General features: G+C 52.5%; 5 protein-coding genes across 5 annotated transcripts; 3 read left to right on the forward strand and 2 right to left on the reverse strand.

Moving 5' to 3' along the window:
* Positions 1-3,614: 3,614 nt before the first annotated feature.
* Positions 3,615-5,006, forward strand: A1O1_05373 (uncharacterized protein; the record flags this gene model as incomplete). Its single annotated transcript, XM_007726259.1, has 1 exon — positions 3,615-5,006. The coding sequence occupies one exon, from the start codon at positions 3,615-3,617 to the stop codon at positions 5,004-5,006; it is 1,392 nt and encodes a 463-aa protein (XP_007724449.1).
* Positions 5,007-8,900: 3,894 nt separating this feature from the next.
* A1O1_05374 (uncharacterized protein) lies at positions 8,901-9,691 on the reverse strand (the record flags this gene model as incomplete). Its single annotated transcript, XM_007726260.1, has 2 exons — positions 8,901-9,412; positions 9,478-9,691. The coding sequence occupies 2 exons, from the start codon at positions 9,689-9,691 to the stop codon at positions 8,901-8,903; spliced, it is 726 nt and encodes a 241-aa protein (XP_007724450.1).
* Positions 9,692-13,139: 3,448 nt separating this feature from the next.
* On the forward strand, positions 13,140-15,135 carry A1O1_05375 (uncharacterized protein; the record flags this gene model as incomplete). Its single annotated transcript, XM_007726261.1, has 2 exons — positions 13,140-13,214; positions 13,744-15,135. 2 exons carry the CDS (start codon positions 13,140-13,142, stop codon positions 15,133-15,135), a joined length of 1,467 nt encoding a protein of 488 aa, XP_007724451.1.
* A 556-nt stretch (positions 15,136-15,691) lies between these two features.
* On the forward strand, positions 15,692-20,224 carry A1O1_05376 (uncharacterized protein; the record flags this gene model as incomplete). The annotated part of the gene is made up of 1 exon (XM_007726262.1): positions 15,692-20,224. The coding sequence occupies one exon, from the start codon at positions 15,692-15,694 to the stop codon at positions 20,222-20,224; it is 4,533 nt and encodes a 1,510-aa protein (XP_007724452.1).
* A 928-nt stretch (positions 20,225-21,152) lies between these two features.
* A1O1_05377 (uncharacterized protein) lies at positions 21,153-21,326 on the reverse strand (the record flags this gene model as incomplete). The annotated part of the gene is made up of 1 exon (XM_007726263.1): positions 21,153-21,326. The coding sequence occupies one exon, from the start codon at positions 21,324-21,326 to the stop codon at positions 21,153-21,155; it is 174 nt and encodes a 57-aa protein (XP_007724453.1).
* Between the last annotated feature and the right edge of the window lie 2,067 nt (positions 21,327-23,393).

The raw sequence follows: 23,393 nt of genomic DNA on the forward strand, positions 1-23,393 counted from the left end.
TTGCATATCTAGACGCTTCTAATTTAGAACTCGGGCAAAGAAGGCTTGAAACCGCCGGGCGGTCGAGGGGGCAGCAGCTGGGTGCCATGGTTTTGGGTACAAGGTCTAGATCGCGGAATAGTAACACGGTCCAGGGATAAATGGAAGACGAAGTTCAATTTTCCGTATCAACCCGGTGGTCAAGGTCGATGAAATTCGTAAGATGACCGCACAGGCACTGCTAGTTTGTCTCAATCCAGCCACCGTGGTGCGGGCGCGAGATGATGCATCCGACTTGCATACATAGTAAGATTGTTTCCTGCAGAAACGCCTTTTGCGAGGATGTGGCAGGCTTCCTTCCAGGTGAATAACAACGGTAGCGTCGAACAGCGGCGGCTGTAACGGTCGATGAGACCATAGATTGAGCACGTTGTCAGAAGGCGAGGCCCGCTAGTAGCATAGGACTGTGGGAAGGGGGAACAAGGGGATACCCTACGCCTGCTCCAAGTAATTGCGAAATATGCGCTCGCTGTCGTGACAGAGTTGTTCTCAGAGGCGAAGAGATGTACTCTTAGTATGCATCGGTTCAGCATGGAGGCAGAACCAAGCAGAGTCCCTGCAGGTGGCAGTGGTAACAGTCTGGGAAAAGACTTGGGCGATATCGAAGAGCACCAACAGTATCACAGTTTGAGCTGTCGATCTTCCCTGCACAAGCGGGGCGGCGCCGATGTTGATACCGTGCAAAAGCCACGCGGTAGTACAGAATAGTAAGTGGCAGAAATGTTTCACCGAGTGCAAACAGTGAAGTAAGCACATTAAGGGATATGTGGTGATAGAGCGAGGAGGAGAGGAGGAGGACTGGGGACCGTGAGGGAGTTTCCGGGTGGAGTGGCGGTGGGCATTTCAAGGTTAACTGTGGCTTCTGCACCCTTTGCATGGGCAGCTTAGGCTGAAGGGAACTGTAACGTGCCTGAGGTAAGTCATGGACAGGATTGTCAACCTCGCTGAAGGACCCTGCTCATGGTACGTAGGATGTACTTACTTCGCTGGTCAGATCAGCTTATTGCGTCCATCATTGGGCTCGAGTTCGGCGGTGTCAGGGGGTTCACGAGAGGGTAATCAGACCAACGGTAGGCCAAGAGGGACAGGTTTGGGGCTTGCTTGTATGCGAACGAGCAGCCCGTCGGATAGAAGGTGAGCAACCAGGGTGCGTGGGCTCGCGTGGGATGGTGGTAGGAATACGAGTCGCATGGTAACGAGGGGTTCGAAGAATTCTTTTGCGACGAACAAAGGTTGCAGGTGTGTTGCATGCTGAACAGGGTTGTTGTAGAGTCAAGCATCAGCTCGGGGGGCAGTCGCAGTCGCAGTTCGTATGGCTGGCTTATAGGTACTTGAGATTTGAGATACAGGATGTAGTGATGGCGGCCCAGCTGAACGATACCAGGCCAAACTCTATCATGGAATGCAATGCAAGCATGTCTACCTACGTGCCTTATTGATTAGTATCTGCCTTGGATCGTGCTGGACAGCGGATTTGATAAAATACCATATAAGCCGATGGCTTCCCACGGTACCGTTGCTTTCTCCCCCGCAATCCGTCGCTGACTGTCAAGAAGACGCCTATCGAAGGCGCCATCGGGGGAGATTGTGTTAGCTGCAACGTGCTATCTCATAGGCTGTTGTATAGGAGATGCCCCTCCTAGAAATGTGTGACGCAAACCAAAAAATCCTGGTTCCAAGTTTTGATGGTGGAGCGCCAACCCCTTGAATGAGCATCGATCTACTAGGTACATACGTAGCTTAGTAGCCCTCCATAGGTACCTCAAGGGGATGAACTGGAACCTGGTTGCGCTCGGACAGACGCTCGCTGATATTATCGTTATCATCTCCAGTCTTTCTGGTCGAACACGCCTGTAGATGTCTCCAATCTTGTTATCGAGTCGACTGTCGCCTTGATCTTCCTTTTCGCCTACCATCATTAGTACTAGCAGGGGGTCTCGGCTCGCCCAGTCCAGCGAAGATGCTGGTGTGGGATCACAACGTGCGGTGATTTGTCTCTTGATTTATGTCTGCTGTCAGTTGTCCAGGGTTCCTCGCTCCTCCCCACGCCGCCAAGTCAGATTTGTTGCCGCCCACGATTCCCCCGGCGCAGGGTGCTATCCCCGACTTGGCCATTTACTTTATTGGAGGAATGCACCTAAATCAACTAAAAATGCCATCTTCGCAGCCGGTGGGAAAGCATGTCCTGAACTTACCTTATGTAGTACGCGAGTAGACGGTGAACGGGAACGGGAAAGACCAGAAAATCGCAAGGGAGCCACCCGTCCTGTCTAGCGATATGGTTCAGTTTGATTCATTCAGTCTGGCGGGTCTAGATCTTCCCTAGCCGTCCAAGCTGCCAATGCATCGTCAATTGAGAAACGGCTCTCTTTTCCTTCTACCCGCTCTTTGAGAGCTGAGATACCGGCGACCCGTCAACTACTACTAGTATCTAAGTACAAAGGACTTGTTTGCGTGGCGGGAGAATACGGTTCTTTAGCCAGAGTAGGCAGTTGTATGTGTGCTACTGTGGTGCGAACGCAGTCTGCAGGGTTCCCTGTTCAAGTTTGCCGTATGTTGCCAGTGGCTGATCTTCGCATTGTCGATTGTATGCCATGGCAGGGCTCCCCTCGTCCAGATTTTCGCGTTCTTTGAACTCTCGTGCCTCGCCCGGGCTGACTCCACACCTTCTTACTGCTCCTCCTCCTCCAAAACTCCACCCCCATCGCAGCACTGGAACCTCGATGACCGTGCCGACCAGGTATCTTGCCTCTGCCGCACTAGTACTGCGTACAAACCTGCGGCCGAATACTCCACTCCTCCTCCCACAAATCCTTCCTACGCGGCACCATTTGCACCTTTGCAATCCCGCCTCCCTCACCCTGCTCCCGTTACCTGCGATCCACGGCTCTCGGTCTTCTATCCTCTCTGATCCTTTGTTCCATAGTATTGCAGCTCATTGGGAACCCTCGATCTTCGAACGTTGCCGCTTAGTATACCACCCACCCTCCACGCCATTGCCAGTCGAGCTTTCAACCGCCGTACGCCTACCTATACCGAGCTGCATAACCGAATAATGCCTCAACATCTATAGACTTGAGGAAAAGACACACCCCTCTGGAGGCAAATACACGATCGGTCCAGAGACGTTGATCGTTATATCTCTGTCGCCTTTGTTGTCGAGAGAGCCCTCCACGAACCCTTGCACGTCGTCTTCGCCTCCTCCTCGCGTTGGAAACACCTGCTCGACAGAGACAGCAAGGGGTTAAACAGCTCATGAGGTCGTCCTCATGACGACCATTCTACACGCTCCTCTGCCTGGAGCCTCTCACTTCTCCTCGAGCCCGATCGATTCACCCTCATATCAGGACTTGTCTGCTCTGAACGATTCATTGTCGTTCGGTCAACCTCACGACAGACACGCTTCCTACTCCTCTCACAGTTATGCAGAGTCATTCCCAGACTCGTCACCCTCCACCGCCCCTTCGTCTCCGCGGCTGACGCACTCAAATTCGTCGAGGAGGGATTCCTATGCCTCAACACCGGCCAGTAGCTTATCCTTGGACCACAGGGATAGCATTGATGAGGATGGGGACATGGCATTTCCCGCCTTCGAGAGCTCGGGGCTCTCAAGCAAACCAGGCCAAGCTGGCAATACATCAATGGGACATGAAGACACGGCCACTTCGATACCGGGCCCTGTGGTCGAAGACCCCTCTCTTTCAGAGAAGAAAACCCAGGATGATCAAGCCATAGAACCAGAACCTACCAGACATGTTGATTATCTGTCTCATGAATGGAAGGAGGAAGATATCTGGTTGTCTTGGAGCTACGTTACTCACCGACGCGGTGGTCTAACTAACGGTACTCGGCTGGAAAATGCTTCATGGCGATCATGGACGAAGACCAAAAACCAGCTCAAGACCGTGTCACCGGAGACGCTCAATTGGCTGAAGGACTGCGATGTGACATGGCTGTATGGGCCATTACAAACCAACAAAAACATCGGTCAGTCAGTAGAGAACACATCCCCTCTCCCAAGCCGCCTCTCTCACTCCTCCTCGTTTATCTGCAAGAAACCGATTCTCAAGAAGAAGTCGGCCTCGGCCGTTATTTTGGAGAGATCGCGGTCACAACACTCGCTGCTGCAACGAGCCGGCGACATCATCCGGGTGCAACAATCCAGTCCTGCTGTTCTGGGCCGCCCGATATTGAGACGTGGCAATTCGGAATTCGTCTTGCCCCGGTACAACAGCAGCTCGGTGGCCAATACTCCTGCTGAGCATGACATGCCTGGGTTTATTGGCCCACGTGCATCGTTTGCTTTCGGCGACGTTCCCACACCCTCAGAGTGCAAACATGTTCTGTTCGACGAGGAAGTTCGCCAAGTACAGGCCATTGATTCGGAAGATGACGATAAGCCGGAGGAAGAAGACGAGTCGAGCTTCGAGGACGACGAAGATGACGACGGTGGACTGATGATGGCGCCCTCGCACCGAACGGCCAATGGTAACGACCGAACTACGCCTCGCGGCAGTTTCAGCAACGAATCGAAAACGATTGTGCCATTACCGTCTACAACACTCAAATACAGAACTGACACCCCCGAGCCTCCGGAGGTGCCCAATGCCTCAAGTTTCACCTGGCCCAATTCACGGAAACTGTCTCCTTCAGCGTCCCAAGAGACTTTGAGACCCTCGAGGCCGCACCAGAACTTCTTGATCGATGACGACCCCGAAGTGGTGGACGAACCATGGCAGCCATCGAGCAGATTAGGCGCCGGACGGTCTCCTTACGACGATGATAGTGAAGATAGTGACTCGCACCCGCACCTGAGGCGAACCGAGTCGGGCATGTTTATGCCGTATGATGACAACGAAGAAGAAGTGGCCATGAACAAGACGTTATTTGGTCAAGCCGCCTATGCCGTCAACACATTCAAGGATATAGCCCACGTGATATGGAACGTGGGTTGGAATCGAAACTGAATCGAATGGAACATAATGATCGATGAGGCGGAAAACTGCGACATTTTCTACAGCATAGCGCGGTTGTTTGTTTGGGTTTGGGACTTTAGGCCTTTGTGCTTATGAGATTATGCTCACGGCACATTTGGAGAGTCTCACGAGCAAATCCTGGCTCTACTTGGCTACGACATTTTACAACATGAAGTTCTGGCGAGAGATGTGGACCACAGGAACCCCAATTCTCGACCGCCATGTCCACTGGAGGATGGACGACGATCAAGTTGAATATGGACTGTTCTGTATATGCGAAAGGACACATTGGAGCTGTTGATCGGTCCGATTCGAAAGAGGACAATGTCTTGGGTGCACATATAGACCACTCGGTATGGTTATGGGTATAGACGAGCCAAATGACTCAGGTGGAACGAGGTTGTCCATCCGGACTGTTCAGGGCGGGGGCGGAATTCTCTCGGCCCAGAGCTAGCCAAAAGGAAGAGCAAGGCGGCGAATATCGAAAACATTGCACGGAACATTTCTTCAATCCAGTTCCCGATCAATTATCGTGAGCCCGAGCCGAGCATGCAGCAGAGGGAGACGACGGAACAAAGAAGACAAAGAAACAGTCCAGCCAGCCAGCCAGCCAGCCAGCCAGCCAGGCCTCCGATAATGACCGGTGTTTTGCATTGATTGCATCAGGTACTACCAGGTTGGTGCAGGGCCTCACTGCAGACTCTGCGGATCTTTTGCCAGCTGGACTCATTCTACACAACAATGTGGTTGTTACTTCACACTTTGTATGTTTCTCCTTACACAACGATAATACCCCTACGGGACAAGAGCCAACACTCAGAGAATGAAGTCATGCCAATAATACAAACTGACAAGCGAGAACTCTCTCCGCTTTTCCCTGTTATCAATGTACCAGTACCTAGGTATGTAGGACAGGCTCAGCCTGAGGTGAATAAGCATACCTACCTACCCACCTAAGGTTTCCGTCAATCTATCGGTCAACGATCTCATCGTCATATCAAGCTCCCTTCGTTTGGCATTGTGCCTAGTTCCTTTATTCCCTTCGATCATCGATGATCTTCAGGGAGTCAGGTTCAAGGGGTTATGTGGCAATGGATGATGATGACAGGTTGGGTTGATCGTTACTGGTCTGCAGTGCAGTGGGTAAAAACGAGGGGTTGAGGAGGCCCCCCAAGTTCCCAGTTTTTTTACTTTGCGGGGTGGCGTGCTAGTACTAGGTATTTTCTACTAGTAGTTCGGTACCTAGATGTACGTAGGATGTACCTTGGCATCTAGGTACCGGGTACCTTAGTTAGTAGGACCTTAGGTACCTGGGTACAGTACTTAGTAAGGCACCTAGAAACACTGCAGTGGTAGAGCACACTCCTGATTTCTCTTGATAAGAATAAACGAATGCTCGGGATCAGATCTACAGGGGCCAACCAAAGTTTGATTCTGACAGAGTACTAACACCGCTTATTATTAATGTGATTGATTGATGCGTGATGACGACGATGGCTGTTCTACTACTCAGATGATATAGGGAAAGGAGGGTGAGAAGAAAAGACAAACGGTTCTCAGTGTAGATACTACGGTGTCATGGTAAGCACTGCAACTGTGACTGGAAGTGTAGCACTATCTACAACTCCTGCTAAGGCGGACGGAGTATCCTCGGTACCTTTGACACAGATGAAGACGGAGTACGTACTCACCTATACTTCTGGACCGGCTGAATTTCGGATGCTTGTCGTTCAACTGTTCAGGCATTATTGAACAGTGGTTCGCGGATTTGGGTACAGTACCTTACGGTCCCATATGACTCCAGCATATGGTACCTGGTAGGTAATTCTCCAATCTTCGATTCCTCAGGGATGGGCTTCAGGTACGTTGTCCGGTCGGGAACTGTTCCTTATCAGCAGTCCCCTGCTTGGTAGATTCTGTAAGCCTGCCTGACGTGGACAAGCATTGAGGTATGGGCTTTTCACCGAGTCATGCGTGTTTACAAGGATGATGATGGATACGGCAAAGCCATCCGTCGACCTGCCGGGATACTGAATAGATGGGCCGGACTGGACTGGCTGGATTGCCGATCACGGATTGTCGTCCCACAACCAGTCAGTTGCCTGTACCTTCTTCATACGAAAAGCGTTGGGGGATCTCGAAAATAAACGCACCGGCAGTGGGCCTTGCAACGAAGGGTTTCAAATGCCACAATGCGCTGTTCATTATCAGCTTGCAGGCATCCATTTCCCTAATGCAGGATGGGAATGAATGGCGTGCGAATGCGTGGCGGACAGGTAGCAGCAGGGTTAACTCCTGTGTGACATCTGCATAATAGTAGTACTGCATACTGCATATTGCATACTGCAACCTGCAATATGCATGTCGCATTAATTGACTGCACTGCATGGCATGTTCAATGCTATCGTGTTGCGTGTTGCGAGTCGCGAGATGCGTGGCGCATGTGTGTCTTTCTTGCCGTTGTCGTTGCCGTTGCCTTCTGCTTGCGCAATCCTGTCACCACTAAACCCATCGGCGATGCTCGATTCGATGCGTTGATATCGTCAGTCAGTCCGAAGGAAGGTCGGATCTCTGGGCCGGTTTTGTTCGGGGAAGTTTCAACCGGCCGTCGGCGCCTCTTCCCGTCCTTCAAGGTTATTGTCCACGTAACTTGCCTCTCGGGTATTGTACACTGCACTGCATGGGTTTATCACTGCAGTGATAAGGTAGGAAGATCAGACAGGAGAGGGGGGCCACAATTGAATGGATTTGATGTGATGTTGGCATGTGAAAACAGGACACGAACATGTAGATAGGCACAGTGCGGGTATATATATGGTAGGAAGTGACAAATGTGGTACCTCCGCAGCTGCCTATCTATCTAAGGTCCATATGTATCTATATGTACGCACCCGAACGTCCTTCATGCACCTGGTCTCGAAACTTCCCAATTGTCGACACTCTATTCCCGTTATCGAGGTTTCAGCTGCACCAAGTTCAATAAACACCGTATAGAAGATGGCAATGATGTTGATTTGGTCCACTGCGCCGTTGTGATTGCGAGTGTGCTTGCGTGGACAGTGGAACTCTGGCACACTGCACTGGCAGGTAAAAAGGGTCCTTATCCAGGCACACGATGCAACTTGAAGCAAGGGGAAGGCACAAACAGTGTTGTCGACTTCCACTGGCAGTTCGCTTTGCCGTTGTCGTCCTGGCTACTGCACACATTCCATTCTTTGTGGGATTCGACTTTTCGGTCTCCTTTCCCGACTTGTTCCTTGCCCATGGACTACTACTGTTCGTCCCACAAGTCACCTTTTGGTCCTTCGACGTGTAGCGTGGGCGGGCTACTTGATGAAGAGCAACTTCCATCCCGACCTCTGCACCATATCATTTCGGCACCATGTTGGGCCAAAGTGGTGAGAAACGTCAATGTGCAAGGCGATATCTGCTATTGATACCAGGTGACTTGAACACCAGCGTAGAATCGAGATCCATGCAAAGCATTGCTTGCACGGCTCGTATGTTGATGCTGACCACAGAGCTAGCACTGACATTTTAGAGCGATCTCTCGGACCGATTTGGAGTACCAGTTTTCGAATTCGACTTAGGCTCACACGCTACCTATACAGATTGTCCATCCAACCCTCCCAAGCCGTACCGAAGTCTTCCTTTTGTCCGGGTCGGAAAGGTGTACAAGAGAAGAAGAATGTGACAAGGATAACAAGATGCTATATACACAAGCCGTTACCGAGCTGCGAAAGAACTTCGGCCAGGTAGAAGAGAGTGCAAATGTACAGAGAATGGACGCCGGAATATGATAACTGCAACCGCATCATCCCCCATGACACCAGGGGCGCTCTCCTGAGAGTGTGACGGGTTGTCCTGGGGTGTTCTTTCGAGCATTTACAACACTGCAAGCAGGCCAACAGCCATTGCGAGGAGGCCTCCCTGAACCTTCAAGCTGCCGGCAGCATTGTCGTTGCTGTTTGGGACAGAGGTGGTCTCGGTTGCAGCAGCAGAAGAAGACGAAGCGCTCGATGAACCGGACTGGGAGGATGTTGCACTCGCAGAAGCTGAAGCGCTGCTGCTGCTGGCGCCGCTGGTTGTAGCGGCGGCGGCGGAGGATGATGTAGCCGCTGCTGACGACGAGGCGGCTGACGACGAGGTCGAGTCAGTAGCCGTGGAGTTGGAGGCACTGCTGGATGCAGCGCTCGCGCTAGCGCTACCGGTGGAAGAAGCGGTGGACGCAACTCCGGTCTGAGTTCCCGTGGCACCTTTGATGCCAAAGTTTGGGGAGAAGTTTATGTTGGTGGAGTCGGTATCATCGATAATCTCGATTGTGTATACGTGGGAGTTAACATCGTTGGCCGGGGGGATTTGAACGGTCGCTTCTTCGTCAGACGCAGGAACATTGGCTGCGCAAAGGTCTGTCAGTATATCTGCTTGGTGTGTGTCGATCGAGCGCAGGCAAAATGCTTACCAGCCAGAACAACGCCCGATTGAGGGGTGATGGGATCCTGCTGCAGCTTGATCGTGACGGTGTCGCTTGAAGGATTGGTCCAGTGAATGGTTAGAGGCTTCCCGGCAGTGACATCCAAGGTGGACTGGCCTGCTGGGATGGCGATGGCATTGTTTGCCTGGGCAGACACGACAGTTGCGCAGAGAGCTGCAACCACGGTGGCGAGGAGACGCATGTTGGAAGTTGTGAAACAGAACACGGTCCGAGAAAGTAACACGGCAATCAGTTAATTGCGTTTGCAGGTTATGTGAGACTGGGTAATGTTATGCAGACAGGGTTTCAGTGGTTGAAGTGATGATGAGAGTAAATAGTGGAAAAGTGTGATCTGACGATGGCAACATAGAATAGTCTACAGCTATTTGGGGTGATTTACGGGGCGAATGTGTATTCTGGCGCCTCCTTGTGTTTGATGGCGGCGGCGGCGGTTGTTTGCGACACTTTGGGAGGAGCTGAAGGGGCCGCGGAGGGAGAATCGCGTAGTCACGTTGTCAAGAAGTTGTGCGCGACAACCAAAAGCTTAGAGACCTTAGGGGCCATTAGGCGGTATTTTAGGGCTTACGGGGCCCAATGGGCGCGAGGGTTCGAGGCACCATTGAGAGCTGGCTAAACGGAATAGGGCAAAGTAGGCGTCTTCTCGCCTTCTAATTGGCATCTCAGCCTCCCACTGCCATTCCGTCGCCCCCGAGATCCGAGACCTTGTTCCAGGCACGGAGTCATGGTTGGTCCGCTGATCTGCCTCGTTGCCTCGCGCTTGGTACGTTCAAAGAGTGCCCACCGAATTTTTCTTCGGTCATCAGGCTCGAGGAAAGCTGCGGCTTGTGGCGTCCAGCCTTGCTCTATACTGGCTGATGGGATCTGATTCCGCCACAGGGTGCAAGGTTCTGCCGGAAGAGTGGTTCGGAGGTGAGTCCTCCTCCCTCAGATGAGCTTTAGCGACGGATTGTTCCGGAAGGTTGTCATGACTGTTGCTGCTTTCATTGTTTCTCGGATGGTCTGTTGTTCTTCATTTGCACCATCGTGCTCGTCGAGAACTGTTGAGACTCTGATTATCCTCGCAGGAACCCTGTGAAGTGCTCATCCGTTCGACTGTCGGCATCGTCTTTCAGCTCTCGAACACTCAATCTCTCCGCGGCCGTGCCTTTGTGCATGAAATGACAGAGGGGAGTGCAGGTCTATCTGAGGTGATTGCATGGAAGGGGTCTGGAAAGATTCGTCAAGGAGTACCCTAGAGTGTCAAGCCTTGTGGCTGAAGCGAGAGCTGTATTCAAAAGCCATCACCGCCGACAGCCCTGGACCGGGGCTCCTCTAGCGGGCAACGAGCTGAATGTGATAAACTTCCAATATGCCCCCTTGATTTAATTCATCCCTTCTTTACCCAAGTCTCCAAAGCTGGAAGGCCTGGATACACCGACACCGTCAAGCCAGCTTTGCGCCAAAGAGGGCTTATTTTCTCCGTCTCAACAATCGGGCTGGCAATCTTATACCCGCTGCTACCGGGAGATTAGTACAACCCTCTGAGCGGAAGTCATCAGCAGGCGTCAAGCCACCTTACAAAATATGTGGCACCGCGAAAATGATATAGGTACCTACCTGGTAGGTAAGCGGTCCGTAGGGTTGATACAATAGGCGTTCTCCTTCAATGTAGGTGTACCTACCGCCAATTAAATCTTTGAAGGGCGCCCCTACCGAGATCTGGCCATGCCACTTATTTTGTAGGGTGGCTCGGCGTGTCCTTCCGGCATATTTGCCTGGCTTCAGAAGGGCTCGGAAACAGAACACAGTTCAAGTTTGGTTCTCTAAGAGAAGCAAAAGAAGACAACACCTGCATTCGATGTCGATTGAATTCCATGGAAATGCACTAGAGAATATTCTTGCGCCACTGCTACCTGAATATGCATCCAAGGCTGTCAGCCAACTTGAGAACCAATCGCAGCAGATCACGAACCAGGAGATGACATGATTCAGGTCAGTCTGAAATAGAATCTGCCCATACTCTGTAACCGGAGAAGCAGATGATGAACCCTTCCGCGGCATGCCTTCCAGACCGTAACACAAACGTTGGAACTTCCAATTCTAGATTGCCCTCGAAAAGGAGACCCTGCCGCCAACACACTTCCACCACAGGACCAGCCATGGGGGGCTAGCAACTGTTCACTTACCTGACCAGGGCTGGTGTCAGAGAGAGTCCCCTCTCGTCAGTTCTGCTGAGTTCCCTTGGCTTTCCTTTTGTTCTTTCCGTTTTCTGTGAGACCTCATGCAAGCCACTAATCGAGTTCTGTGCTCGCGGAAGCGGAAACATGAGCCACGACTTGAGCCCCGTGTCATGGACTTGCTCGACCTCCTAGCCTGAAGACGCGCAGCCGGTGTGCCAGGATATTGACATGTGGCGTCATATACGATATGTATCTCAGCCTGGAGGACCATACGCCCGGTTAGGCTGAAGCCAATCAGCCACATGGCATAATCAGAGGACACACTTCCACAGTGTCGAAAAGTCAAGCAACATAAACTGGCGAGCCGGGAGTGGAAGGCCGTAGAGACTCTCTTCAATCTTACGGAAAGAAAGGGAACGGCCAAAGTATGCCCTCAGCTCCTGAAAATCGTCCCGCGTGTCATGAAGCGGTTGTCTTCTAAAGAGGCTCGGGAATTCTGGACTATGCCGATGTTTTGGTGGGACAAGCATTTCAGTGGTGGCCATAACCATAGACCTCCTGCAGTTCATTTGTTGACGGCAACATGATGGCAGCCCCCTGTCAGTTCATCGGGTGCTCACCGCCTGGTCCCCTTTTTCTCGCGTGGCGGCATGAACTTCTGGCGACAACCTTGTAGAGACTTGCTAGGCAGGGCGGCCGCAGAGGACTTATTTTGTATCTGAAGCATATCAGAGGGAGAGGAGGTGCGCAGGAATGTAACATGTGGCGAGTAAAGGCAAGGGTTTTGGCGAGAGGTGTGCCCTATGAAGAATGTAAGCGGGATCGAGAGGCGCCACGAGATTGCCAGACAATGCAGGGGATGATGGTACGTACAAAGCGAGAGAGGAAGAGGACTGACACATGCGTCGCCCGTTAGGCTTGTGGTCCAATCTCAAGCACGGGTTTGAGAATGCTGTCAACCTGTCTCCTTGCGTGACAGGCTTCATAAAAGTAATAAATCCATGAACGGCGCAACACTTCAATCCGTCATTTATGTCAGTTTGTTCCCCGTCTCGTAGTCCATGCAGTGGGTTGTTGTTTTTATACTTGTTGCTCTCTTACAACCTTTCCTAATGTCTTTTCTCCCCTTGTCTTCGTTTTTGGTCCCTGCCGAACCCATTCAATAGTCGTCTATGAACAACTTGAATATCTAGGTCCGTTCCTACTACCAAGCGGCACTACTCCAAACTGGTTTCTATATGGGTATGCAGGATTAATAGCTGACCCTTTAGACTACAGGCAGCCAAACTATCGAAGTTCACCTCAGGTCATCAACCTATTTCCTGTGCAGCGCTTGTCGAACGTGGCATACCAACCTACGGACTACTGTACGCCGCAGAAGGAACACGAATCTGACGGCGGACGGAACAAACTATGCTGTGTAAACGACTTTAACTCGGCAAAGAAGAGTCACTTTTGAATTCACCGAATATGCGGACCACCCACCGACGCTCCCTCACCAACGAGGTCGCGTTTGAATCTCTTCCACCAGCACTGCGCCGAAAAGTGAGTTCCATTTGTCACATTGGTCTGTTTTCGCTTGTCTGCACATCCCCCGGATGGAAGATATCCCAAAGAGGCGGCATCAGGACGACCTCCTTGACCGATGGGCAAGCTACGATCTCTGAAACAGACAGAAAGGAGAAAGGAGAGGCATATTATTACGAGCAGCCCATCCACAAGTCCCCCATTGGATACCTTCCAGAGGATTGTCCACGTCACGACTCCAGAGACCCTCCGGCCTCAAGCACTCGTCAGGGACGGTGAGCACGCCGCCTGTGTCTGTTTGGATGCTTGGGGTTAGGCTTGCCGTTCCCTACCTGAATGAGGAACCCCGGGCGCCCTTAGCAGCTGTCAATCCCCTGCTCACGGCACGGTCCTTGCAAGTCCAGGGGCGCCACTCCAACCGACCAACCCCATTCATCCGACCATTCAAGTCTGTGCACATACCAGCTTGTTTCGCGTGACCGTTGACATCTTGTCGATCACTTGTTCTGCAGGTTTACTGAGAGGGCTAACACATGTGCTGCACCAGTATTTTAGCAGCTTAGAACGTCTCAGATTAGCACAAGATGGCAGCAGCCCCCCGCATCCTCGTCGTCCTCGTCCATCCATCCTCCAGCCGAAAAGCACTGGGACGGTCGCAGATTCCTCAGACAATTCAACCATCCTAACCGCCGGCATCCGACAGCCTTCGCTGCTGCTCCCGGGAAACAGACTCCGCAAGAGACGAGCCTCCTCGCACAACAACCAAGCTGCTCCTTCGACGGTTGCGTGGTTTGCCTCCTTGCCTCCTGCGGTCCAGAGAAGGCTCTTCTCGAAGGAAGAGTGCTCGTTTTATACACTGGGGAGAAACACCATAATTCTGGACGCCGCCGACGAACTCCTTCGTCGGCGCAGTTCTCATACCAAACAGTCGGCTGCTTTCGAACCACGCAGCTCTGACGACGAGACTGTCGTGGATTTGGAAGACCGCAAGGACGAGGAGCGGGCAGACTCTGCCATCGACATGCGTAACTATTTCGCCGACGGGTTTCGCTGGTTGGATGACGAAGCAGAGCTCGATCTCAAATTGGACGATTATCATGAAGCCATTGCCGAGACAGCGCGGAGGACGGCGTCACTGTCGGAACCCGTGAGACATCCTTTCAGACGGAACCCATCACTCTCAAGCCTTTCCGTTCGACCAGGCCGGAACTCAACGTCCTCTCCGCGTAGTCAGGTTGAACCTTCGAGTGCACCGGCGTTGCCGACGAAACCCATTCACTCTTCGTCATCTACCTTCTCGCTCAGACACTTGCGGTCCCAAGCAAGTTTATCATCCATCGATCCCCGTGCCACCCACTACCAAGATCCCTCCGCTCGAATGAAGCTGAGGCTGTACCTGGCTTCTCCGCAGAAGTTCGACGAGGCCATCGAGTTCGGTTTCCCTTCCGTCGGACAGAAAACACAGCAATTCGATCATACAAGACCAATGACTAGCCCCCAACCAACGCCCGAAGTGAATCGGACGTTCTTCCGCGATGATACGCCGTCGTTGTCCGGAGATGATGATGATGATGTGGATGAGCCTGACACTCTTTACGACCCCAGAACTCCGGAGGACGCTGATTTTCATATGCACCGCCCATCCACGAGGCCTAGTATGGACGGAAGCACTGGACTAAGGTCGCCCACCACGAGAAGGCATCCAGAGGTATACGCACGTGGCGTCACCGCAGATCGGGAAATGACGCTACATATGACATTGACCCGACCCGACCTACGGACACCAGAGTCACAACCGATCTACAAGAAGAGCATCAATGAGCTGCCTCTTGAGCGACCTGAACTGGTATTGGATGGCCAGGGTATCACGATCTGGGACACATTACCCCCCGAGGAATCGAGGATGAAGAGATTTCTACGGAAGTTGAGGCTGAAGTAAGTCAGCCATGTGCTGTCTCACAGACTTCTAGTGCTCTGTAGACACGCAGGGAGGATCATCCACTTCCGTGTATCACCATGGCATTGAGCGTAAGAGTTCAGGAGTGACTGCTGCAGCCTGTTGAGGCTGCTGGGAAAAGGGGTAACGCAATGCGTTTGGAGAGCGAGCATAACAACTTTTGGTGGATGAAAATTATAATTCACCTCGTATTCACCTCGATCCTATAGTTGCACCCTGTAAAGCACCAAGTGAATGAGAAATCATGATCTATAGTAGTCGACAACGCCGTATACCAGTAACAGCGTCCGAGGTCTGGAGACGTGTCAGCATCCAGCCTCGAAGGTCGCCGTGACACGCTAGGTTCCAGGACAATTGCCGCATCGGGGATTGTGCTTGGGCCTCGTAATAATTGTTGGCCGCAGGCAACTTGTAACTGAGGTGCCACGCAAACCATCAAGCTCTCCGATCTATCTTTCTATCGCTCTTTCTAGTCTTCCTACACATCGGTACTGAGGACTGCTTCTCCTTAGTAGTAGTCCGGATGCGGTGATCAAATATGATAACCCGGTCTTTTGTTCGTTGCGCGGTTGCCTCGTCATTTGCCCTGCTCCTCCTGTTGCTGGCCTTTTCGCCGCAGCCTACGCAAGCGAAGAAAGATGGGCCTGCCATCACCTCCACGAAGTTCGAGAACGCCCTCGAGAACGTCTTCTACTTCGATGACACAGATATTATCATCGGGCAAGATAGAGAGCTGAACACGGTCTGGCGCAGCGCAGACGCCGGCGAGACGTGGCAAGAGGTCAATGATGAGGGACAGTCGGGAAACGCCTGGGAGCTCTACCCTCATCCCTGGGACAATCAGCGGGCTTACATCTTGGGTCTTTCTTTCGAGCATTGGATGACAACAGACCAAGGGGAGACGTGGAGGAAATTCAGTAGTGCTGGTTCCGGTCTGGCCTTGTTCCGCAGCAGTCCCTTGAGCTTCCACGGCCGTGATCCCCAACGGGTCATCTGGAATGGTGAGCAATGTGTCGGCTTGTCATGCAGCGAGGTGGCCTTGTATACGGACGATGATTTCAAGACTGTCACCAAGATAGGCAGCCAAACTAGAGGATGCCAATGGGCTGTCGGCACTCCAGAGTTTGCCAAAGAAATCGCCGCCGAAGTCGACAATCGGGTATTTTGCATTGTGGAAGGTTTATACTCTCCTTGGCCTAAGGACAACCGGCTGGTGGCCTCCGACGACTTCTTCGCGGAGGATGAAATCGAGCCTGCGTTGGACGATGGCCGCGCGGTAACTGGTATCATCAGCATGGCTGCCGTCAAGGGCTTCCTGGTTGCTGCGGCAAAGTCTGACGGCACGGATGAGCTGGCTCTATACGTGACCAAAGATGCCTCACAATGGCACCGGGCTGAGTTCGGACAGCATCGAGTCAATGAAGATGCTTACACTATCCTCGAAAGCACCAACTACAGCATGCAGGTTGATGTCCTTGGGTCAAGACCTTCCAATCCCATGGGATACCTGTTCACATCGAACTCGAATGGCACCTACTTTACCCGCAATATCGATCACACCAACCGAAACCTGTACGGCCGAGTCGACTTTGAAAAGGTGCAGAACATCCAAGGGATTGTTCTAGTGAATACTGTGGACAATTGGCAAGAGGTCGAGGCTTCAACGATCGCCGACAAGAAAATCATGTCGCAGATCAGCTTTGACGACGGTCGGACGTTCCAGGATCTTATGGCAGGCGACAAGAAGCTACATCTTCACTCGGTGACCGATGCAAAGCAGGCAGGCAGAATCTTCTCGAGTCCGGCCCCGGGCATTGTCATGGGCGTGGGGAACACTGGGAAGTACTTGAGAGATTACAGCGATGGGGACCTGTTCGTCTCAGATGATGCTGGCGTCACATGGTACAAGGGCCTCGATGGAGCTCATCTCTACGAGTTCGGGAATCAAGGAGCTGTCATCGTCGCCATTGAAGACGGAGATACTACCAGTCACATTAGGTATTCGGTGGACCATGGCAAAACCTGGGCGAAGGCAGACCTGGGGGAGAAGATCCGTGCCAGGTTCATCACGACAGTCCCTGACTCCACGACACTCAAATTTCTTCTAATGGGCGCTCGCGGTTCGGGTGCCAAGCTTGAATGGCTTCTGTTCAAGATCGACTTTGACGGACTCCATGAACGGGCGTGCAAGAAGAGCGACTTCGAACGCTGGCCCGCCCGAGTTGACGCTGATGGAAAGCCTAGCTGTCTCATGGGACACAAGCAGTTCTTCCGCCGGCGCAAGGCTGACGCTGAATGCTTCATTGACGACGAATTCAAGGATCCGGTCCCGGAGTTCGAGCCTTGCGTTTGCACTATTGCAGACTTTGAATGTGACTACAACTTTGTTCGGGATGCGCACGATCGAACGAAGTGTATTCCTGCCACGCCACTCCCTGTTCCACCAGGAGAGTGCAAGGACGTCAAGGACACATTCAGAGGTCCCTCTGGATGGCGCTTGATTCCTGGGGATGAGTGCATCCGCAAAGGCGGCGAAGAACTCGACAAGGAAATCGAGTGGCCTTGCTCAGACTCGGCCAAGAAGCCTGCGTCGGGTAAGATCGTTGCTGACAAGACCAATTTCGATGCCGACCGCTTTTCCGAGTGGTATTATTTGGAAAGAGGTGACACTTCGCTGGGAAGCGACGAAACAATCATCATGCGGACGAGCGAGCAGGATATCTTCCTCAGCCGGGACCATGGCAAGGTCTGGGAGCCAATTCTCGAGGGAGAACCTATTACTGCCATTGCTCCCAATCCTCATCACCATGATGTGGTTTTCTTCCTGACTAACTCCAAGACCGTACATTACACCATCGATCGAGGTGATCGATTTGAGCAGTTCGTCGCACCAGAACGGCCTAGCAACTTGAGATTGCCGACCTTGAGATTCCATCCAGACTACAAGGACTGGTTGCTGTGGTCTGGCTCGGTTGGCAACGATGACCACACCAATATCTTCTATTCGAGAGATCGTGGCGACAATTGGCAGACTTTGGTCCGGTATGCGAGGAAGTGCGAGTTTATCACCAGAGAAGGCCGAGCCAACTCGGTCCAACTCATCTACTGCGAACAATATGAAGACGAGAATCCGGACAAGAACCTCATGCTCTTGTCCAGTGACAGCTTCTTTAGCGACTCCACCGTCCATTTCCCGGACATCCTGGACTTTGCGACCATGTCTGAGTTCATCATTGTTGCAGCAAAGACCGAGGATCGGCAGGGATTGAAAGTTGATGCAAGTGTGGATGGCCGGACCTTTGCTCCTGCAGAGTTCCCCAAGAACTTCCAGGTCGCACATCAACAAGCATACACTGTTTTGGACAGTTCCACGCACGCAGTCTTTCTCCACGTCACCGTCAATGCTGCTCCAGATCGTGAGTACGGAGCCATCATCAAGTCCAACAGCAATGGCACTTCATATGTATTTACGCTCGATGCTGTCAACCGGGATCAGGAAGGGTACGTGGATTTCGAGAAAATGCAAGGCCTTGAAGGAGTTGCCACGGTCAATGTCGTTGCCAACGTCGACGAGCTCAGCGACGGCGCAATGAAGAAACTCAAGTCGATGATTACACACAATGATGGCGCAGAGTGGGCTTTGCTGCCACCGCCCAAGAAAGACGCCCTGGGAAATGACTACAAATGTGTTTCGGAAGCCAACAAGGCGACGAAGAAATGTTCTCTACACATTCACAGCTACACTGAGCGGGCCGATAAGTCAGCCACATTCTCCAGCCCCAGTGCAGTTGGTCTTATGATGGCCGTCGGTAATGTTGGGGAGTATCTAGTTCCGAAGAGTGACGAAAGCACTGACACATTCATCACGCGGGATGCTGGTATTACCTGGTCATCCGTCCAGAAGGGAAGCTATATGTGGGAGTACGGCGACCAGGGCAGCATCATTGTCATTGTCAAGGAATCCAAGCCCACAAAAAGCCTGTTCTACACGCTCGACGAGGGTCAGACGTGGAAAGAGTTTGAATTCTCCCCGGATGTGGACATGCAAATCGATGCAATCACTACAGTTCCTTCGGACAACTCGCGCCAGTTCCTTCTCTGGGGTCGTGAAGTTGGCACGGGTGCCAAACCTGGCATCTTTACAGTCCATCTTGATTTCAGTGGTCTCGAGGAACGACAGCGCAAATGTGCACTGGACGAGGAGCACCCGATCAACGACGATTACACTTTGTGGGAACCGAAGCATCCCATGCAAGATTCGAACTGCTTGTTTGGGCACGTGGCGCAATACCACCGTAAGCGGGTCGATGCCGAATGCTACAATGGAAAGAAGATCGATCATCTCCACAACATCGCCCTCAACTGCACCTGCACTCGACAGGACTTTGAGTGCGATTACAACTACCAGATGCAACCTGACGGCACGTGTCAGCTCGTGCCCGGTATGAAACCCCAGGATCACGAACAGAATTGTCGCGACAATCCAGATCAGGTCGAATTCTGGTATCCTACAGGCTACCGACGTATTCCGCTCACTACGTGTCAAGGAGGTGTGGAGCTTGACAAGCTGGAGAGCCGACCTTGTCCTGGCCACGAGAAAGAATACCACAAGAAGCACGGCATCAGTGGAGTGGCTCTGTTCTTTGCCATTTTCATCCCCATTGCCGTTGCAGTGGGCATTGGCTATTGGGTCTACACGCACTGGCGCTCAGGATTTGGTGGGTTCGGCCAGATCAGACTCGGGGAGAGTATGGGAGGTGGCTCCGCCTCGGGAGAATCGCCTTGGATCACCGTACCTGTTGCGATCGTTAGTGCTGTCGTCGCTGTTGCCAAGGCCACGCCCTTGCTTTTCATGAGCCTGTGGAGGAGCCTCAGGGGATACATGCCGGTACGATCTGGCAACAGTGGAGGCGGAGGTAGATTCGGCCTCGGCAGAGGGCCCTCTGCCGATGGATACGGAGCGCCGTACCGGTCGAGAGATGCCTTTGCTAGACGTGGTCAGGATTATTCCCAGGTCGTCGAGGACGATGAGTTGCTTGGAGATGGACTGGACGATGAAGAAGAGGTCTGAGAGAGACTGAGAGAGAAAGAGAGCCCGAAACGGAGTTTGGAAGGGTGAGCTCACATACATGTACACATACACACGCGCACACAGAACGGAGGCGACGGTCGTGGGTGGCCAGGGGGCTGCAACGCCTCGGAAACGGAGATGGGACACGACCGGAGCCTTGCTTGCTTCGTCGATAGCGATAGATACCTAAGATGGGTAATCAGGGTAGGCTTCTTGACGTAATATTTGGACCGTGTCAGTTTCGGATCCTGGCTCTGGTCAATTGTGCTATGATGCGTGTCTTCGCTCTCTTCTCTTCTCTTTCTTGCCGGTCCTGCCTGGTTACTGTTCCTCCCGATGCCAGAGATCGTAGCTGGCGAGAGCAATTGGGTATTTTGGCTACGAGCAAAGAAAAGAGGAGAAGGCGGAGTAAGGGTATATATGCTGGGGATGCAATATAACTCTCTGAACAGCAAGACAAGGAGAACTGCTTCAGCATAGACGTAATGGCTGGAGCAGGGGAGAAGCATGGTGCTCGACATGCATGCTTCCCCCGAGTTCTTCATCTGGAATGCTTGACGTAGCAGGATCAGGAAAGCATTGCTGTGCAACAAACAGTGTAGGAGAGGAGAGGATGAGCAGACGAGGGAGCAAACAGGTCTCTTTCTGCGAATGCCAAATGTCTTCCTGCTCTATCGAATCTGTATGGATGTGACTCCCCCCTCCTCCCGCTATGAGTAACCAGGTTCATCTTGTCCCCCTTGTTTTGAGAAATTCCTCCAACGTCTCTCCCATGTCGTCAGTCTCTTCTACTTTTTCACCGGGCAAACAAGAAGTGGCTTGAAAAAGGGTGCCCGCGTGTGGAGGAGACGAAAGGTCGAGGCTGCGGTGGTATGGTTGTCGGACAAGGAGGAGGAGTGCAAGAAATGAATGAATGGTTCGGTGTCGTTTATTTGGCGAAAGCGGCTTCGACCTGCTTGACGGCTTCCTCCTTGGAGATACCGTAGGCGGCGGCGACCTTGTCGGCGAGGCCATCCTTGTTGCCGGCAACAGAGGCAAAGTCCTGGGGAGTGAGCTTGTCGAAGGTGGCTCGGATCTTGGCCTTGGTAGCTTCGTCGGCCATTGTGATTGATTTGTTGTTGGTGTAGTAGGTGGGTGAAAGAGTTCTTCGAGGGGATTGAAGAGGCCGGTGACCTTGGTTATTCGAGTAAAGACGTTGTAGAGGAAGCCTTTGAACTTGGTGGGCGGAAAGGGATGAGAGAAGTCAAAACCTGTTCCTTACCGTGAAACGTGTTGTTTATATAGATACCCAAGATATCTTTGTATAACAAGCACCAACACACCGCTGGATCCGCTTGCCCCTCCTGGAGACTCGGCCCCCCCTCTCCTCGCGCCCTGAAGCCCTAGGCCCGAATAATGCGGGCATCCGTTGTCTAATTGACATTTGGTATGGTGCTATCATTTATCATCGCCAAATGTCTCGAACCCCCCTTCGGCGAGGCCCCACGTCTCCACGAATAGCAGGGCCAAAAGACCGAAAAGGCCACGTCGTGCGTGCAAGTCCCAATCAGCCGTGATCGTCACACCGAGTTCTCGTCGACGTCGAATCACGAGGCGTGACGGAAAGTGACGGCCCGCTGGATCGAGCATGGCGCCAGGACGCGGTTCGTCTTTAGCCTCGAACGATGGATGCAGTGGACGCCCGAGGTGTACAGGATCGGGGTGTTGCATGTTGCATGAACTCGACCCACGTTCACAGTTGGACAGTTCAAGTTGGCGGTGAGGGAAGGTCATTTTACTGCGAGACCAGAATACTTGAGAGCCGCGAGATTGACCGGGCTGCCTTACATGGTTCGTTCAGTATTGTTGTCCTCAAAGCCCAAGGGAGCCTGAAACTTCGGTCGATTTGTCTCATAACACCCTCGGTCACCAATTTAGTTTCGGTTTTTGCTTGTGCTGTCATGTCTGCATGTCCGATCCTCAATCCCTACCGTGCCAGGTTGGCGTCCGGTGTCAGTGCGTGTGCAAGGGCCCAGGGGAAGTCGGGCCTTTGACATCCATGGATTGTGACCAGCCTCCATCGCTGAACGCCACAAAGTGACTAGAGAACGCTTCATGCCCCCTCCAAGGCTGTTTGGTGGATATTCCTCGCTTGTATCGAGCAGGACTCGGCCCAGTTTTCGAGGTCTAAGTCCGCGGCTTGAGCATGATTGCTTGGAGGACCTTTGACCACTGTAGTTCAACTTGTGTCCAACCTTGGTAGACCGCTTCGAACCGGTGTGAAAAAGCCTTTCTGGCATAGTCAAAGAGGAAGCTCGTTTATCAACTGCACGGAGAGGTCTGGCGCCTTTTAGCCTCGGTTCGAAGGCACGGTAGTAGTACTATTGTCGGTACCTATGCGAGGGCGTTCCTTGGCGTATACAACGGTGAGGTGCTGCTAAGAGGACTAGAAGGATAGTGCATAGTGGTTAGGGGTCGGAGAGGTGTCTATAGCTTTAGAGATAGAAGGAGCAGTTCGCGAGTCATGCATGAAAGTCGTTTAGTATCGTGTGCTTCAAGTTCTTCATAAAACAGACGCAGGCGCAGGCGAGGGTCATCGATAGCTGTGAGACACATATGGGGTTGCACTTGAACTTGAAGGAAGTAGTAGTATACCAACTACCCAAGTAGACAAAAGGACCGCATGTCAGCTACATGTAGTCCAGAGAGCAGATGGCTGCATCCGTCCATCAGTCTGCTTACTAGACTAGCACCACAGGTAGTCGACTGGGCACATCGGCTGGTAATCGCAGTCTAGTACGGTGTTGGCTTGCTGTTGAGTCTCCCTTGCAAAGGATGAGTGTAGTGGATGAAAGGGCAATTCTGAGAGATGATGTCTATCAGTCGTGATGCATCGTTAGATCCTTTTCGGCACGATACCCCAGCTCAGAAGCCGGTCTATATGGCCATCTCTCTATTCACTCCGTCCCTTGTCCATTCCTTCGATTCGGGAGAATGCTATTGTCCTGCGATGGGGAGAAGGAGCGTGTCGCCGTTATGGGCAGGCGAAGGTGCATTACCTCGCTGGTGGCTGGTGTAAGACTGCGACGGAGTGAAGGCAACTGTGTCGGCGTGGACTCGCTCAAAGCCGAAACCCCAGGAGTGGCCTCGAGGTTACAGGAGACTGAGGTTCCTCACAACAGTGAGCAGC

The sequence above is a fragment of the Capronia coronata genome (genome assembly GCF_000585585.1).
Source record: "Capronia coronata CBS 617.96 chromosome Unknown acBCG-supercont1.4, whole genome shotgun sequence".
In the NCBI taxonomy this organism is placed as follows: Eukaryota; Fungi; Ascomycota; class Eurotiomycetes; order Chaetothyriales; family Herpotrichiellaceae; genus Capronia; species Capronia coronata.